General features: G+C 37.0%; 1 protein-coding gene across 2 annotated transcripts in view; it reads left to right on the top strand.

The window, feature by feature from the left end:
- Nucleotides 1-20,110, top strand: part of LSAMP (limbic system-associated membrane protein) — a 1,036,759-nt gene that overhangs the window by 511,610 nt on the left and 505,039 nt on the right. For both annotated transcript variants that reach the window (XM_006864161.1, XM_006864160.1), the window contains exon 2: nucleotides 9,556-9,788. In XM_006864161.1, the coding sequence (XP_006864223.1) occupies nucleotides 9,556-9,788 (233 nt within the window). The remainder of the gene's footprint in view (nucleotides 1-9,555; nucleotides 9,789-20,110) is intronic.

Raw genomic sequence — 20,110 nt, forward strand, 5'->3', positions numbered from 1 at the left:
AAACATTTTACTGTGAATTGTGTGAAGATCAGTTTTCCATTCAACAATTCATATACATTTTGTTTCATGTCATTGATTAGAATCCCCACAATTAACAGCACTGTTCCCACTTCCTCCCTGAGTTTCCCATTTCCATTCTTCCTTCTTTCCTAACCCTTCCTGCCTTCTGAACTTTGTCTCTGGGAAAATGCTGCCTTTTTATATTGAATGGTGATTGTTCTAAGGACTATGTTCCTTCCTAGTGTTGTTCACCTTGTAGACTTGTTGTTTGGCTGAAAATTGAACCCTGTGCTGAGTTTAGTTCCAGGTCTGAAGGATGTTTAAGGGCCACAATCTCAGGGGTTCCACCAATCCCTATCCAGCCAGTAAGCCTGGCCATTTTTATGATTTTGAGTTTTGTTTCCACTCTATTCAGGGCCTCCTATTATGACTTCTTTCAGAGCTGTCAGTAGTTGGTAGCTGTGACCATCTACTTCTGGTTTCACGGACATGGAGACTAAGATTCACATAGATCATTAGTGTAATTGTTTCTTTGCATCTTTGACTTTGTTCACTGTTCTTTGATTTGGTTGGAGAGGGACCAGTAGTTGCACCTTAGTTGACCACTGGGAAATATGCTTCTAAAAGACAATCTTGGAGGAAAATCCCTCAGCTGTGACTTTGAGTGATTGATCATTGCTGTTCACCCTCTTGACTCCCATTCCATAGATCTCAGTCCCTGGATCCACCTGTTAAGGGTCAGGTTGGGAGCCAGTGCTGTCATGAGGAGTTGCCATTGTCACATATGACAAATCAGTCCCCTGAAGTTCTGTCTTCTGAAATTGCTTTAATTTTTTTCTGCTTCAGTTTGAACTTGCATGTGAGCAGTTGGTGATCTCTTCTGCAGTTGGCCCCTGGCCTTATTCTGGTTGATGTTATTGAACTTCTCCATCATCTTTTTCCGTAGATGTGGTCTGTTTGATTACTACACATTTTATCAGGTGAGGTCCACATATATAGCCATTGTTTAGGTTGTAGAACAAATGGTATTCCTGAAGAATAAGTCATTGATCTTGCAGAATCTGATTTTTTTTTTTTTTTCTCCATGGTCATTTATATGGTGAGGGCAATATTTTCCCACAACTGATTCTTGTTTCCACCTTTCACATTCCAACCAACAGTAATTATCAATGCCTTTTGATTTCATGGTTGACCAATTTCAGACTGCTGAATTCTTTAATTTCTTGATTGTTGGCATTATTGGTTTGCAGAATTTGACTGATAATTATATTAACTGATCTCCCTTGTAGGCATATGGGCAGTGTTGTTGTTGTTAAGTGCCGTCGAATCTATTCCAACCCATAGCGACTCTGTATAGGGTTTCCAAGGAGCAGCTGGTGAGCTTGAACCACTGAACTTGCAGTTCAAATGAGTACATGCCCAAAATTGCCTCTGGTTGAGAAATCACCTAACTCTTCTTATTCATTAAAGAAACAAATAAATCTGCAATATCTATCCAGTTCTACTATCCCCAGTCCTATAATTTAAAAAAAGTATGAGAATAAATAGCTGGTGACAGATTAAGTACAGTGTACAAATTTGCTATTATTAAGTATAAGATAAAAATATTAAGAAATAGGAGATATTTATGCAAAACAAAGTTTACTGATACAAAATTTAGTGATACAAAATTCTAAGTGATACAATGGAGTAATCTTAACACCTGGCCATGCTTGTTAAATACTAAGAAGTGGGTCTAGATGCAATATACAGGTTTAGTATATTGTAGTTCTTTATCATTTACATCATGGATATAATGTCAGTAAATATGCTATTGCATAATCTATTGACACAAACTGAATTTAACACTTCTTTTTTGCCTTTAATTGCATTCATCATTTTGGAAGCATAATCCACAGTCTTGTGCAGTATGCATGGAACTGCCAATATACCTGCTTGTATGAGTGTGCATAAAATACATAGTGTAAAGTGTTTGAAGCCATGCAATGCTTGAGTTTTTATGGGTGCATTGATTTTTTGGTGATAGTTTTATGGATTCTTTGTAAAAATTGTTTGTAAAACAATTCAAGGATTCTTTCTAAAAATTCTAAGTAAAATTGTTTGCCTGCTTTTTCTGATTTTTTTAAAGCTGTTATTTAAAATCTTAGACTCATAATTAAGGCCAGTAAATGATCTAATATTTGTGTGATCATCATAGAAGTGGACAATTACTAACTATTTACTTAGTACTTTATCTTTCGTCTAACTGTTGTTCACAATGTAGTTGAGTGAGTTCCCAGGGATGATCATTTTACATTACAGAATTAGGAACATTTTTTTTCTCTTTTGCTTTTATGTTAATGTCACTCTTAATAATTAATTTCATTTTTAACTTTTTTTTTTATCATTTTAGTCATTTCTTAAGACATATAAAAATAATGTTCTATTAAAAAGATAATATTGTTTTATGATTGGCTGAATATCAATTTGTTAAATTTTTTATTTATCCTATTTCAGTAAATGTCTATTATAGTTGGAAACAGTTCAGGGCCAGCTGTGGCCATTTGGTTTTAATTGGAAACTGTCTCTTTAAATTTCGAGGAGATCTGTGCGCATGCGTAGTAGAACCCTCCGCGGGTGGGGCTGGGGTGCCCACTAGCTCAGGCAACCCTATAGTCACCAGAATGGAGGTACACAAACAGCAAGGGACCAATGAACAGCTACCAAAAGAAAATAATGCCCACACCTTTATCTCAGCAGTTCTGCCAGGCATCTGTAGCCGCTCTGATCCTTCCCCCACTTGGTCTCACCCAAGATGGCAGCTCCTGGTGCAGCCGAGGGGCACAGACTAAAAAGCAATAGGTTTCTTGCTTCTGCCACAAATTCCTCGAGCTGTAAGCCTTCTTTAGAAGGTTGGAACCTTCTAAATATTCCTTTATATGTGGTTCAGAGTTCTGGGACCATTCCCTGAGCCTGCTTGGTCGGGTATTCTGTGTTGTTGGTGGAGCTCTTTACTACACGTCCACCTGATCCGCCATCTTATTTGTTCTCCCAGTAAATGTCTACTTTAGTATGTATAATATATAGCTAATTTCTTTGAGAGCAACAAAGAGTAACTAAGAGAGGATTGTTGTCTTTAATAAGCTTATTAGAAAAGATGTGTACAAAAGACACTAATGCAATGTACAATGTGATGAGGTCATAAGAAAAAATTAAATAAAGGAATGTTGACAATAATGAGAATTTTCCTAGAGAAGTAGCACTTCAGAGACGTCTGGAAGGATGTACTGGCTCTTACGGAAAACAGTAGGAGTACAGCTGAAGTATTTTTAGGTGGTAGGAGAGAGATGAGCAAAGATATGGAGAGAAGAAAGAGTTCAATGTGTTTGTAAAGCAAAGCAGGTTAAGGTGGGACCTTGGAGGATTAGGACTATAGGATGGAATAATTGTTGATCTTTCACTTACAACAGCAGATTTCATACCTCTATGGCTAAATGTGTCCATTCTATGTTCTGTGATGTAGGAAGACTGTGGAGTCTATATTATAGTCCTGTGTTTCATGGGAGAATCCACTCACTTCCCATGCTTTATTTATGCAGTCAGTGTAACAAGGACAGTCCTTGAGAGAAAATGTACAAGATTTTTGCTTTGTTTGTTTGTTTTGTTAAAATGGGATTGTTTGTCCTGGTTAGACTTTCCTAACGAGAGAGGGGTAAAGCATTCAGGACCTTCATTCCTGGTTGTTATGACTGAAAGTGAGAAGAAACAGCTGCAAACATCCATTAATAATCCGAAAGTAGAATGTATGAAGTATGAATCTAGGAAAATTGAAAGTTGTCAAGAATGAAATGGAACACTTGAAGATCAATATCATAGACATTAGTGAGCTGAAATGGACTGGTATTGGCCATTTAATATCAGACAATCATATGATCTTCTGTGCTGGGAAGATAAATTGAAAATGAATAGCACACTTTCTTGTTAAAAGAGCATTTCACGATCTATTCTATAGTATAACACTGTCAGTGATAGGATAATATCCTACAAGGAAGACCAAGGAGTCCTGTACTAGTGTTGGGCCTGCTATCCACAAGGTGAGTAGTTTGAATCTATCAGGCATTCCACAGAAGAAAGATGAGATTTTTTTTGCTTCCATAAATATTTGCAACCTCAAAAAACCTGTGTAGGATCACTATGAGTCAGAACTAACTCAGTGGCAAACAATCACCACCACCACAAGGAAGCTCAGTTAGTACAATTATTATTTAATGTTATAGACCAACTATTAATGTCAAACTTAATAAAATTGAAGATTTTTACCAACTTCTGTAGTCTGAAATTGTTCAAGCATAGTATCAAGATGCATTACTAATTACTGGTGAATAGAATGTGAAAGTTGGAAACAAAACAGAATTTTACACATTGGTAGATATGGCAGTTATGATAGAAATGATGCTAGGGATTGCAAGAACAATGACCTATTCATCAGAAATACCATTTTTAACAACATAAATGAAGACTATAGCCATGGACCTCACAGGATAGAATATAGAGGAATCAACATTACTACATCTGTAGAAAGAGACCATAGATACGTTCAGTATCACAAGGCAAGGAGCCAACAGACGTTCAATTGCTTAAATGCAAGATGAAGTTAAAGATGAAGAACACTAAGTAAATCCATGATAACCATAGTGCATAATAGAGTATATGGCACCTGAATTTAGAGACCATCTCAAGGGTAGATTTGATGGATTGAACAATAATTACCAAAGACCAGATGAACTGTGGAATGACATCAATAATATCGTATGATAAAACTTCAAAAAGTCCATGGAAAAATGATGGAAACAGTAAATTGTCAGAGAACTGCTGGAAAGTGAAACCAAATTCAGAAGGAGTGGAGCAAAGGATGTCATTACTAATGTCTGGTGGCAATTATCTGAAAACAAATAATACCAGTAAGGTGTTTATCTGTGTTTTATTGATTGTCAAAAGCATTTGACTTGTGGTTCATAACAAATCATGGATGATATTATGAAGCAAGGGAATTCCAGAACAATTCATTGTGCTCATTTGAAACCTGTACATAGATGAAGATATAGTTGATGTAGTTTCTAGGTGCCATTAAGTCAGTTTCATCACATAGTGACCTTATACACAGAAGAACGAAAACTGCTAGGTCCTGGACCAACTTCACTGTCATTATTCTTGAGCTCATTGCTGCTGCCCACTGTGCCAATCTAACTAATGGGGGATCTTCCTCTTTTTCGCTGACTCTACATTTCACCAAGAATGATGTCTTCTTCAGAGACTGGTCCCTACTAATAATATGTCTGAAGTATAAGAGAAGAAGGCACAGCATCCTGGCTTCCAAGGAGCCTTCTGACTGTACATCTTCCAACACAGGTTTGTCCATGGTGCTTTCAGTATTCTTCTCCAGCACCATAACAGAAATGTGTCAATTATTTGACTGTCTCCCTTATTCACTGTCCAATTTTCACATGCATAAGAAGTTACGGAAAATGCCAAGACTTGGGTCAGGTTCATCAAACTTTTATCTTTACTTTTGAACTTTTTAAAGAGGGCTTGTGCAGCAGATTTGCCTAATTCAATGTGTCATTTGATTTCTTGACTGCTGCTTCTATGAGTCTTGATAATGGATCCAAGCAAAATGAAGTCTTTGAAAAGTCAATATTTTCTCCATTTGTCATGATGTTATATACTGGTCCAATATTGAGGATTTTTGTTTTCTTTGAATTGAGGTGCAAACAGTACAGAAAGCTGTGGTCTTTGATCTTCATCAGTTAGTATTTTAACTCATCTTCACTTTCAAAAAGCAAGGTTAATAACTCCCTTCCTTGCTACCAAACATCTACCTTTACATTTCCAACCCTCACAATCAGTCCTGATAATAATCATTCACTATTGTATCACAAGTCACCGTTCTGCATTTTATTTCATCAGCTCCACCTAGACAGATTGTCTAGGAGCGGAGGTCTCTGGGACTCTGGGACTATCAATGGAGAAGAGCCGAGAGCGGGACCCTACCCAGAGAAGCAGCGAGGCCCAAGATGGAGGCAGAGACGATGACGTGGAGTGATGAAGTGGATGGGGACTTTGGATCCAGAGAGGGAGAGGGACTGGGTCCTGAAGAATGGGGGTGGGGGTGGGGCGGAGTGTAGAGGGCGGGTTTATAGGGTATACCCTTTGGTCGGTTGATGATGCATGGAGGGGATTGGAACCATGGCAATGAATCGATATACGATGGAATGAATGTAAAATTAAAGTTCTCTCATGTAAAATATCATATAATTCACAATAAAACATGAAAAAAAAAGCAAGCTTGTAAAATCTGCATATCACAAGTTGTTAATGAGTCTTCATCCAATCCTGATGCCATGTTCTTCTTAATATAACCCTACTTGTACTGTTTGCTCATCCAGCAGAATGAACAAGTATATTGAAAGAATACAACCCTGATGCACACCTTTCCTGATTTTAAACTAGTCATTGTCCCCATTTTCTGTTCCAATGACTGCCTCTTTTGTTGTTCTTTTTTTTTTTTTTTATGTTTTATTGTGAATTATATGGTAGTTTACATGGGGGGAGTTTACTTTTACATTAATTCTATCATATACAATGACTGCCTCTTGGTCTATGTGCAGTTCCTCATGAGCACAGTTAAGTGTTCCGGAATAATCGTTATTTCCAATGTTATCCATAGCTTGTCTTGATCCACTCAGTCTGAAGCCTTTGCATACTCAATAAAACACTTGTAAGCATTGCTCTGGTATTCTCTGCAGTTATTCAGGATCCATCTGATGTTAGTAATGATATCTCTCTTTCAATATTCTGATTTGAATCCTGCTTGAACCTCTAGTGATCAGTGTAATGTTGCAGTCATTTTCCAAATATCTTTAGCAAGATTCTACTTGTATGTGATATTAATGATATTTTTGGATGATTTCTGCATTCTTTTGGGTCACTTCTGTTTGGAATAGGCACAATCATGGATATCTTCCAATCAGTTGGCCAGGAATTTATCTTCTGGCACTATACCTGACAATATTCTAGTGCTATTCATCATTTTTCAATATTCAATATTCTAGTGCTGACAGTGTTCCACTACTATTTGTAAGGTTTTCAGTGGATAAACATTTGTATTTAAAGTAGTCTGATTTCCTGAGTGAGTCTAAATTACGAAAAACACCAGCAAAGACAGAGAAATGATTCACACACACACACATATACACACAAAAGCAATACAACAGATCTAATGTCATAAAAAGTAGAGCAGGAGAAATCAAATAAAAGCTGAAATGAAGCAACAAAGTGTCATAAAGTTAGCTCAAAATTATCAACACATGTGTTTAGTCTTAACAATATCTGCATGACAGAGTCACATAGTGAGAAGTAGAGATATTAAATGATGTTTTAATCTAGGTATGTTTATGAAAACAAGTTGGTGAAGAAGGTCATAAGATTTGAGTATCTTGGCACCACCTCCTTAAATGAAATTCTCATTCTAGATAAACTGTAAACTTCATCTATAGTGGGATAAGGAGAACTTTTTTTTTTTTTTTTTTGCCCATTTATGGTATTTGTTGGATGACTCATCTTTCTCCTTAGGAGAGGTGTTTCTATGGTAGACAGCATGTGGGCTCTGCATCAATTTCCTGAGTGTCATGGGTGTGGTCTCTCTATGCATGGCTGTTTGATCTGAGTGTAAATTTGGATTTGACTTGGTTTGGAAATCACATGGAACATGCTGTTTTAATTGTTCTGCTGTGGGACTCCTTCTTTCCACCCCCTCACACTCCAAAGTGCTGAGCAGCTGGTTTTACATCTGTGAACAGGGACTGAGACAATTTCCCTATGTTGCAGACATATATTTTTCCAAAAGGATAAAGAGAGAAATTTTGTTTATGTGTTTCCTTTGCCATATTCCTCCTGGAATTGAAGGAGAAAAGCACACTTCTCTAAAGTATCTACCCCTTCTCTATAATCTAGAATTTTTCTCCACTTTCTTTCAAGAGAAAAAGAGCCTTTTAGGTTTCTAAAGTAATTAGTAATTCAAATAAGCCTTTTTTCCTTCACCTTTCTTGAAACATGGAATATGATCTTGGTTTCTTCATCTCTTACAAAAGGTGGGACTCGTTCTTATGGGCCCAAAATGCTGGTAGCAACCTATCTCTCCAGCAGACAACCTACTACCTTCTGCAACTGAAGCCAAAATTTTGCTAGATGATGCTTGCTTTGGTCCCTTAACACACAGTTGTTCACTTATCATTGGACCTGACTTGGTGCCCAGTAATAGCTCACTCCTGGGAATGAGCATTCCAAAATTGCAAGAATCAGAGGCAAACTCTAAAATCTAGTCTAATTACTACAGAGTTGGAATATAACCCATTACTATACCACAAAAGACTATCAGAACATACCTATTTAAAAAATAAGTATAGTCCTGGTGTGACTCTGTGGGATAAAACACTGGACCACAAGATTGGTTTTAAACACAAGGTTGGCAGTTCAAACTTACCAGTTGCTCCTTGGAAACCCTATACTGCGTTGCTATGCATTAGGATCAACTCAATGGCACTTAACAACAACAACAACATAATTCAAGACTGAGTAAAAGTGGCACAGTATCAGCTGGCTACATTTCAAAGTTAAAACTTAACGCAGATAGAGTTCTATGTAAAAGATCTTATTCAAAACTCAAACAAACAAACAAACAAGATAATCCAGTGGAAAGCCATTTATCAGTTAGCTACGTTTTCCTGCATTACTATTACTCAGATTATATTTTAATATGCTTTTGAGTAATTGTTGACCTTGTGTTCACACAGGAATATTTTTTTTTTAAGTGTAAACACCAATCTTATGGATAATATCCTTTATTTTGTATGCCCTTCTAATGTTTCACTAAAAGGCGATCTCAGGGGATAGGATCAATTCTAATTTTTAATCATGTCTCAGGGAGATATTCTCAGGGAATCCTCTGATCTCTACTAATGAAGTTTGCTGGCTTTCTAAAAACATACTTTATAAGAATTTGTGTTCTACTCCACATTTTTGTCCAATTCTATCCAAGACCACCATCTATTGTGACATCAGTCACAATGGACAGTGGTGATATCCAGACACCATCCAGTTCTTCTCGTCTCAGGATAGATGAAGTTGTGACTTGTGTAGACTTTTTTCTTCTCTGAGCTTTTGATTACATTCTTACTGTTTTGCTCCTGGCTAGTACGGACCCATAGTTTTATTTTAGATGACCACATGGAAATGTTTTAGACCCTACACTCTACTCACATCACAAGGACGAAGATCCTGATTTTTATGAACTACGTTATGCCAACTGACTGAGTTGTCCCATGAGATTATGGTATTAATTAGATCTTAAAGGAGAAATTGTGAAAACAATTAGGAGTATTAGAAATGAAATTGCAATGATTACATCTTGCATATAATTGTTTTCCCCCCACTGGTCTTGTTAAGTCTGATCATGTGGAAAGTGACAGCAGATTCCGTTATAGTTAATATTCTAATGTTGTTATTCTCCTTTACCAGGTGTTTTGTAGATGATAAGAACTCGAAGGTGGCGTGGTTGAACCGTTCTGGCATCATTTTCGCTGGACATGACAAGTGGTCTCTGGACCCTCGGGTTGAGCTGGAAAAGCGTCACTCTCTGGAATACAGCCTCCGAATTCAGAAGGTGGATGTCTATGATGAGGGTTCCTACACTTGCTCAGTTCAGACACAGCATGAGCCCAAGACCTCCCAAGTTTACTTGATCGTGCAAGGTAAGAAAAATGGGATAGGTGGTAGTAGAGGAGAAATGGTATTAACATGATGCACAAAATATTTGCAAAATCCTTCCTGAATTAGGGAGTAAGGGAGTCAGAACACTTCCAGACATTATTGCACTAAACAATCTGTTTTCTTTCTATTGAAATAGACTTAGAATGAAAGGAATTATAAGAATATACAGAGTACTTTTGCAGTGGTTCACCGGTACCTTTGGTGAGAATACTTTCTCCAATTCCTGAGTGTAAAAACACATAATAAGGGCTACACACTTGGAACAAATTAAAACAGGGACATAAGATGACACAGCATACTTTTAACCATGTGACGTTTACTTTATCACCCTGTTAGATACTGGATGATTTGTTAAATGTATGATTTGGTTTTATCTTTCTTCAGCCTGAAAAATATCACTATCTGTTTACAGAACAGTAAAAAATAAAAAATAAAAAAAAAACAAATTCTCAGGGGCTTTCACATCATCTCAGTTGGTCAGCTTTCTATATAGTTTGCATATCTGTTTAATGACAAGTTATTTGTGAGCAAATCCAGTGATAAGGCTTCTCAAAGTCATTGGGGATAATCTACTTCTAGATTGGGGTTTCCAAGGGCACATCTGAGTCATTGTTTTACAGAATAAAAACCTAGATAGCATGTACATACCCCTAAACTATAACTCTCTTGGGTCCCTTTTTCCATAATTGCAGAATGAGAGCAAAGTTGATCAGCTGCACAATTTTATTGCAAGCGAAGTCAAACCATCAGCAATTTCAATCCATCTATCAGGAAAGATCTAAGCATTAACAAATATTTGAGCTGTGTTCATGTGGTCTTGATTTACAGTTTTATGTAAATTTAATGCAAATTAGGCATGGCCCTACGGCTCCTGTCAAGATTCCAATGCAGTCAGTGGTGTGGCAAAGTTTGAGGGTAGCCTCTATTCATGTGTTGTGGAATTGATTATTGCAGCATTTAAATTATTGCTCTCCCAACTCTTCTGATTAATAGATTGAAGCTGGGATAAAATACATCAGAGACTGTCTGGCTTAGTGATGTGGCCTCTATCTTGGTCCATTTGCAATGGCTGACAGCTTCATTTTATTGCTTGTAAAAGGCATGTCTATTGGATTGCACAGTTCCTATCATAGTCAAAGCATAGTATACTTTCCTAGTAGTTTACTACTTGATATACTAGGGTTTGGAACTCAGCCAACACATTTCAATGTGTAAGCATAACTAGAGTTATATAAACACATAAATTGGTTCATTTACCAGCTCCTTAAAAATACACAGAAACACATACACACTCTCACACACACATATACACATATATACATACAAACACATCGACAGTCAATTCAAAACAAAAGAAGAATTTCTACTTGATTCAATGATTGGGGAAGGGGAAATAACTAATTGACTTAGGCCTTTTAGAATACATTTTATTCAATGACCTCTCCACATTAAAATAATGCATAAGGATCTTAATACAATATGGAGTTAGTCACTGGATAAAAGGAGTCCTAGTGTGGGACTGTGGGTTAATGCGCCAGAGAGCAAAGCCATTTGAACTGTAAGGTCAGTGGTTCAAGCTCATCAGGTGCTCCCTAGAAATCCTATACAGGGTTGCTGTGGGTCGGAATCCACTCGACAGCACTTAACAACAACTGGATAAAATGTATTCTAAGAGGCCTCAAGTCAATTAGTTATTTCTCCTTCTATTACTGAATCAAGTAGAAACTTTTGTTTTGAATGGGCTATCTGTGTGTTTGTATGTGCATATGTGAATATATGTGTGTGTGCCTGTGTATGTATTTTGAAGGAACCAGTAAGTGAACCAATTTATGTAAATGGTAAATGAACCAATCTTACATTAAGATTCCTATGCATTTTTGGAGTCCTTTGTGGAGCTGTAGGATAATGTGCTAAACTGCAAGGTTAGTATGAAGCACAAGGTCATCAGTTCAAACCCACTAGCTACTGGTAGAAAACCCCACACAGTGTAATTATGGATTGGAGTCGACTCAAGGACACTCAACAACAACAATGAATTATTAGTGCCTTTATTCCCTCTAATGTCATTAAAAAGCACTAAATAAAATTGGGCAATCTGAGCATTATATTCCTTGGTTTCCAGAAGAGACAACAGAGGTTCATTTAATGTAGGTTACTTATTCAAGATCTCAGATAGTACGTGCAGTTTGGAACCAAAGACATGTAGAATCAAATCTAAAGCACTTTTCATTGGAATGAAATTATTTTACTATTACTTAAATACTATCAATGAGTACTGTAAGATTAGCAGTGGAACACAAGATTGCTTTGAACCACAAGGTCAGTGATTCAAACTCATCAGTCACTTCTGGGAAACCCTATACTGGCTTGCCATGATGTGAGTTGGAACCAACTCGACGGCAGTTAAAAAGAACAATAACAAATATCTGTTTAAGTCTGAGCTCTTTGCACCATCTCCTGAAAGCTTTGGTTCTTATTTATCTATATAAGTTTGAGCTAAAATATGCCCAGTCCAAGAAGGTAAGAACTAGAATGATATTAAATCATCTTGTGTGTACCTCCTTGGCACGTCATTACAAGTTAAATTAAGTTTTGCCTAACATTAAGTAATGAGTTAAAACCAACTAAATGCTAGGTACTGTTCATCCATTGTCTCAGTTAGTTATTATATGTCACTAATCAGTAAGTCTGAATAATTTTTACTTTAAGTATGTGAAAAAAAGATATTTCAGAGAAGACAAGGAAACTGCCCAAGGATCCTTGTTGAGTTAGTATAGTTTCAAACCCATTTATGTCTCATTCAAAATATGATTGTAATTACTTGTTTAACAAAGTTCTTTGGAAGACAGAATTGAGTAATAAAGCATGTACTTATAAAGAGATTAAGAAAGCATTGTCTCTTTCTGTACCTGAGTAAGGGAGGGAAATATTTTTAGCAATTGTATGGATATGGATATTTGGTCTTTAGCATCAAATAGCTGAATCACTTCTTGAGATATTCAGATTTGTGGTTATGTCAGAAGTCTCTTTCCTGTTGACCCTTTACTCTATTTCTTTGCACTGGTTTGTACACAATGCCTCAACTCTAGCCCAGGCAGCAGCTATACACACCCAATTGTAATTCAAGGATCACTCAATTATAATATGTAGTGAACAATTTCACATATTTTTCACCACATCAAATATTTTGCTTCTAGGTGTGATTGGTATTTGTCTCTCTCCCAGACTCACAACAACTTCTTCAAATTGAAAATCTTTGTCTTGGTCCCCTCTGTGATTTTTACAAATCCAACCTTATTAGGTACTGAGTGCAAGGTCAGTTGTTCAAACCCACCAACTGCTCCTTGGAAACTCTACATAAGGTGACAAATAATGAGTTGGAATTGACTCGATGGCATTTAACAACAACAAAGCAATATGTAAATGTTATTTCCTCCTACCCAATGCTTAGGCCACCCTTAGTTCCAAGATACTAAGAGTATGAGGTATCACTAAAGAACAATGGGTGTAAAGGTGTCTGATTCACATCTCAATCTACCTAAATAAAATTTGGAGTAAACTACTTTACCTCTGCAAGCCACATTTTGGTTCATTGTAAAGTAGAAGTAAAAAAATTTTATTCTCCTAAATTTAAGGATTAAATTAGATGATCCATGTAAGCCCATTAGCATGGTTCATGTAGCATCTGACATTCTTAATAGATGAAGATGATGGTGATGATGGTGATGATGATATATCAGTAATCACCCTAAGGCTCACTCTAGCTCCAGGGGAAATTTCAGTGTCAGTGGCTACTGCTGGCCTGCTAGCCAGCTTCACGCATTGTCTGTTTTCTTTGAAGACTCCATTAGTATTTGTTTTAGATGCTTCCAGTTCTTTTGTCAACTGCTCTTTCCATTAGTATCTAGTCTTTAGTTTTTCTTTTCTAGGACTTTAGGCGGATGTTTAGAACAGCATTACTTTTAAATCATCATCTGTCAATTATTAAGGAAATTTGAGGAGAAATACACTATGTATCAGTATGGTGGTGGTTGGTTACCTGCCATGGAGTCTGTCCTGACTCATAGCGACCCTGCATAGGGTTTCTGAGGCTGTAAATCTTTACTGGAGAAGAAAGCCTCATCTTTTCCTGTGTAGTTTCAAACTGCTAACCTTGAAATTAACAGCCTGCTTGGTAACCATTATGCTTGTTAAAATATGTTTTGGGCTGTTAGTAACAAGGTCAAGAGTTTTAATCCACTAATTACCCTTTGAAAGAAAGATGAGGTTTTCTGCTCCCATAAACACTTACAAAGGAGGCGGGACTTGACGGTGGTGAAGCTTGCCGTCAGCCATACCACAGTACCAGGCAAAGCAGATTCAGGGCAGAGCTCCAAAACCTGGAACCATATAGCTAGGAATATTTTAAAAGTTTGAAGGTTTATAGCTAGTGGAACTTGAAGCTAAAGTAAGAAATTGCATACTTTTAAATCTGTTGGGCTCAGAGGCCTGGAGCCAACATCTTCTGTGAGACCAAATGGCAAGAACAATCAGGGGAGCAGAAACACCATGGAAAAATGCCACAAGAGCCTAGCAGCAAAGGTGGACAATACACTTTTGTTCTAATTTTCTTCTTCTTTTTTTTTTTTTGGTTTCTGGTCATTACCCCTTCCCCCAATGTTTGTGCAGCTCCATTCTGGTGACTAGAGGGGGTACCTGATCAAGTGAACACCCCCCCACCCTAGCCACAGGTGGGTTCTTCTGCCATGCATGTACACAGATACTCAGCCCAAGAGCAGGCCCTGAACTTTGTTTGTTTTATTTTATCTTTAAATACAGAAGAGGCCAGGACAGGGATGTAGAGAGGGAAAGAGAGTTTAAAAACAAAACAGGCCAAAAATTAAATTAAAGCCTGAGGGATAGCATAACAACCAACAGTGACATCTTAAAATCTCTCAGGCAGCTTTGAGAGCAAGAAGCTGAAGAGAGGACATTAAAGTCGTACTCATATTAAGCTACAGATTTTTTTTTTTCTTCTCTCCCTCCTTTCCTTTTTCTGTGATTATAGACTACAATATTCAGTCTAGTTTTGTTTTGTTGTTGTTGTTGTTTTGTTTTGTTTTGTTTTCCCTTGTGTTTTTGGCTGGTGCTGTTTTGCTGTTTTATGCTCCCCCTTTTACTTTTGGGGAACTCTATCTCTCCCTATATTACCCAAGAAGAGTCAGCAAGTGCTGTCATATAGTCAAGCTACAATCACACTCTATAAAACACCAAAACCCAGGCAAGAACCAATACCAACTGCTACATACCAGGATGGCAGACAACACCTGTAAAAGATGCTCTGATTTAAGCAATAAGAACAGTGAGAAGGGAAGCCCACATCCTGATCACATTTACCTGGAAGCAATCAAAAATCATAAAAAATACCAAAACACATACTCAATTATGTTTTAAGGCCACAGATAAATACTAAACATGTCCAAGAATCAAAAAGCAGATGACCGTATCAGCACATGTCCAGAGACAAGATAAAATGTCTGAGACAAAAGATCTAGAGGTAGACCTGGCCTCCATTCTGGAAGGAGGGCAGGCCTTAGAAATGTCTGAGAAGGAATTCAGAAAAATGATTATAAAATGTTTCAAAACACGTTGCAATGGAGTTGAGAAAAATAAGGAAGATGTCAGGAAAGCACTATAGAACTATCAAATAAGATAGACACAGCATTGGAAACAATTCAAAACATACAGAAAGAGGTCCAAATGATCAATAACAAAATATCAGAAATAGACAATACTCTGAAAGAGCAAAGGAGTAGAATATAAGAGATGGAAGGCAGAACCAGTGAGCTGGAAGACAAATCTCTCAATACCACTAAGACAGAAGAGCAAACAGAAAAAAGGAGAGCAAAAATCTGAAGAAGGTCTAAGATTCATGTTGGACAACATGAAGAGGAATAACTTAAGAATTATCGGCATTCCAGAACAAGAAGAATCATACAAGTCCACAAAGAAAATAGTTGAAGAACTTCTAGAAGTAAATTTCTCTAACATCCTAAAAAAGTGAAAAGATACACATTCAAGAAGCTCAATGAACCCCAGGAAAGATAGACCCCAAATGAAAATCACCAAGACATCATAATCAAGGTCTCCAAAATCAAAGAAAAGGAGACACTCCTGAAGGCAGCTAGGGAAAAGAGAAGTGTTACATACAAAGTCAAGAAAGTCAGATTAAGCTCGGATCTCTCAGCAGAAACCATGCAAGCAACAAGGCAATGAGAAGACATATATAAAACCCTGAAAGAAAAAGGTGCCAACCAAGAATCCTTTATCCAGCAAAGCTATCAATCAAATATGATGGTGTAATCAAAACATTCCAGGATAAACAGAAGCTAAGGGATTTTGCCAAAGCCAACCCCACGCTACAAAACATCCTAAAGGGAGTTCTGTGGACTGAGAACTAACAAGAACAGACAACAACCAGAGATTGACATATGTGGCAGCACCTCCTAGAACTAACTTGTCAGAAGGAAGAGTCAAGAAAAGAACAAAACTATAAGAACAAACACTGAGAATCTGGGAGGTCAGTCTATGATCAAACCAAGTTCAGTGTAAAAGAAGGAACATGTAGGAACAGAGATCCATATAGTGAGAAGGTCAAGTAGATTACAGGATAAAATAGACTGCACTAAATGGAGAGAAAGTTAATGGACTATAAGGCAATCTCAAAGAAAATTAACACTTCACAACATACCAAGAGAATGAAAATCTAAGAAGAACATGGAAACATTAAAACTATGAGGAAACTTACAGGAAAGAACACAAAAATCATGAACTCATCAAAAGAAGACAAACAGAACAAAGAAGCAGCAACACCACAAACAAAACAAACAAATGGCAGCAATTAATCAATACCTATTGATAATTACACTGAATGTAAATCAATTACATGCACCTGTTAAGAGACGGAGGGTGGCAGAATAGACAAGAAAACAAGATCCTTCAATATGCTGTCTGCAAGAGACACAACTCACACACAGAGACAAAAACGGATTAAAAGTCAAAGAATGCCAAAAAATATACCAAGCTAATTGCAATAAAAAACAGGAAAGGCAGTACTAATCTCTGATAAAATAAACTTTAAGGCAAAAACCAGCATAATAGACAAAGATGGACATTATCTCATGATTAAAGGGACAATTGAACAAGATGACATAAACATAATAAATAGCTATGCTCCCAATGAAAGAGCTCCAATATATATAAAGCAACCTCTAACAGATTTAAAGAAAAAAAAATAGATGAATCTACAATAATAGCGGGCGATTTTAATACACCACTTTCAAAAATAGATAGAACAACCAGAAAGAAATTTGACAAAGACACAGAACTAACCAACACAATCAGCCAACTGGACCTCATAGATGTGTACCGAGCATTCAACCCAACAACTGCACAATGCACATTCTTTTCCAGTGATCATGAAACATTCTCCAGAGTAGACCACGTCTAAGGCTACAAAACAAATCTCCATAAATTTACAAATGTCAAAACACTACAAAGCATCTTCTCAGACCACAATGCTATCAAATTAGAAATCAACAATAGGAACACCAAGGAAATAAAGTCAAATGCATGACAACTGATTAACACCCTGCTGAAAAGACTGGGTAGTAGAAGAAATTAAACGTGAATTCACAAAGTTCCTAGAAACAAATGAGAATGAAAATACAACATACCAAAATCTTTGAGACACTGCGAAAGCAGTGCTGAGAGGACAGTTTATTCCAATAAACGCACACATCCAAAAAGAAGAAAGAACCAAAATTAACACATTAACACAACATCTACAACAATTAGAAACAGACCAACAGAGGGAACCTACAGCCACCAAAAGAAAAGAAATAATAAAGATTAGAGCAGAAATAAATGAGATAGAAAACAGAAAAACTATAGAAAGGATCAACAGGACAAGAAGCTGATTCTTTGAAAGGATTAACAAAATTGACAGGCCATTGGCAAACCCAACAAAAGAAAAGAGAGAGAAGACACAAATAAAATGCATTAGAAACCACATGGGTAATGTCACAATGGAACCAAAGGAAATCAAAAGGATAGTAACAGAATCCTATGAAGAGTTGTACTCCAACAGTTTGAAAACTTAGATGAGATGTATACATTTTTAGATAAACACGACCTACCTAAACTTACACACAGTGAAGTAGAAACCCTGAACAGACACATAACAAAAGAAAAATTGATCTTGTCATCAAAAGATTCCCAATCAAAAAAAGTCCAGGTCCAGATGGCTTCACTGGTGAGTTCTACCAAACATTCAGGGGAGAGCTGTCACCAATTCTACTCAAATTATTCCAGACGATGAGGAGGAGGGAGAACTTCCTAATACATTTTATGAAGCAAGCATAACCCTCATACCAAAACCTGGGAAGGATGTCACTTAGAAAGAAAATCATAGACCAATATCCCTCATGAACACAGATGCAGAAATTCTCAACAAAATCCTAGCCAACAGAACCTAGCAACATATCAAAAAGATAATGCATCAAGATCAAGTGGGGTTCATATCAGGGATGCAAGGATGGTTCAACAATAGAAAAATGATCAACCTTATCCACCATATAAATAAGAAAAATGAAAAGAACCACATGATCATACCTATTGATGCAGAAAAGGCGACAAAATCCAACATCCATTCTTGATAAAAACACTCAACAAAATAGGACTTGAAGGGGAATTCCTCAACATAATTAAGAGCGTATATACAAAACAAACAGCCTACATTACTCTCAATGGAAAAAAACTGAAAGCCTTCCCTCTGTGAACAGGAACCAGAAAAGGATGCCTTTTGTCACCACTCCTATTCAATATTGTGCTGGAAGTCTTAGCAAGATAGGGAAATTAAAGGCATCCAAATTGGCAAAGAAGGAAAACTCTCACTATTTGCAGACAATATGATCCTATACATAGAAAACCCCAAAGACTCAGGAGAAAAGCTACTAGACCTCATTGGAGGATTCAGCAAAGTGGCAGGATGTAAGATCAACATACAAAAATCAGTTGGATTCCTCTATACCAAAAATGATAGCATTGTAAAGGACATCAGGAAAGCAATACCATTTCCAATATCTGCCCAAAGGATGAAATATCTAAGAATAAATGTAACCAAAGAAACAAAGGACTTATACAAAGAAAACTACAAAACACTACTACAAGAAACCAAAAGAGACCTACAAAAATGGAAGAATGTACCATGCTCATGGATAGGAAGACTTAACATTATGAAAATGCCAATACTTCCCAAAGCAATTTACACATATGATGCAATCTCAATCCAGATTCCAACAACTTTCTTCAAAGAGATGGAAAAAACAGTTACAAACTTTATAAGGAAAGGAAAGAGACCCAGGATAAGCAAAGCACTCTTAAGAAAAAGAATAAGGTTGGAAACCGCTCACTCCTTGACTTTAAAGTATACTACATGGCTACAGTGGTCAAAGCAACTTGGTACTGGTACAGTGAAAGATACATCGATCAATGGAAAATAATTGAGAATCCAGAAATTAACCCATCTACATACAGCCAACTAATTTTTGACAAAACACCTAAATATATCGCATGGGGAGGTGATAGTCTCTTCAACAGGTGGTACTGGAAAGCAGAACTGGAAAGCAATATGCAAAAGATTGAAACAAGACCTTCACCTCACACCTTATACAAAAACCAACTCAACATGGATTAAGGACCTAAATGTGAATCCCAGAATTATGGTCATCAATGAAATAAATAGGGACAAGTGTGAGGGCACTAATTCAGGGAATACACAGACTAGTAAACATTTTGAAAACTACACAGACAAAAGTAGACAAAATAGATGAGTGGGACATACTAAAAATTTAAAACTTATGTGCATCAAAAGATTTCACTAGAAGAGTAAAAAGGGAACCCACAGAATGGGAAAAAATCTGTTGCAATGACACATCCGACACAGGACTTATTTCTAAAATATATAGAAAACTACAACACCTCAACAAAAAAAAGACAAATAACCCAATTAAAAAATGGGCACAGGACATGAACAGACACTTCAACAAGGAGGAGATCAAGGCAGCCAACAAACATATGAAGAAATATTCATGATCAGTAGCCATTTGTTGTTGTTGTTGTTGTCTGGTGCCATCGAGTCGGAACCGACTCATAGAGACCCCATGCACAGCAGAACGAAACAATGTTCGATCCTGGGCCAACCTCACTACCGCTGCTACACTTGAGTCCATCAATGATGCCACCTGGCTGATCCATCTCGTAG

Source organism: Chrysochloris asiatica, unplaced genomic scaffold, assembly GCF_000296735.1.
Source record: "Chrysochloris asiatica unplaced genomic scaffold, ChrAsi1.0 scaffold00061, whole genome shotgun sequence".
NCBI classification, from domain to species: Eukaryota; Metazoa; Chordata; class Mammalia; order Afrosoricida; family Chrysochloridae; genus Chrysochloris; species Chrysochloris asiatica.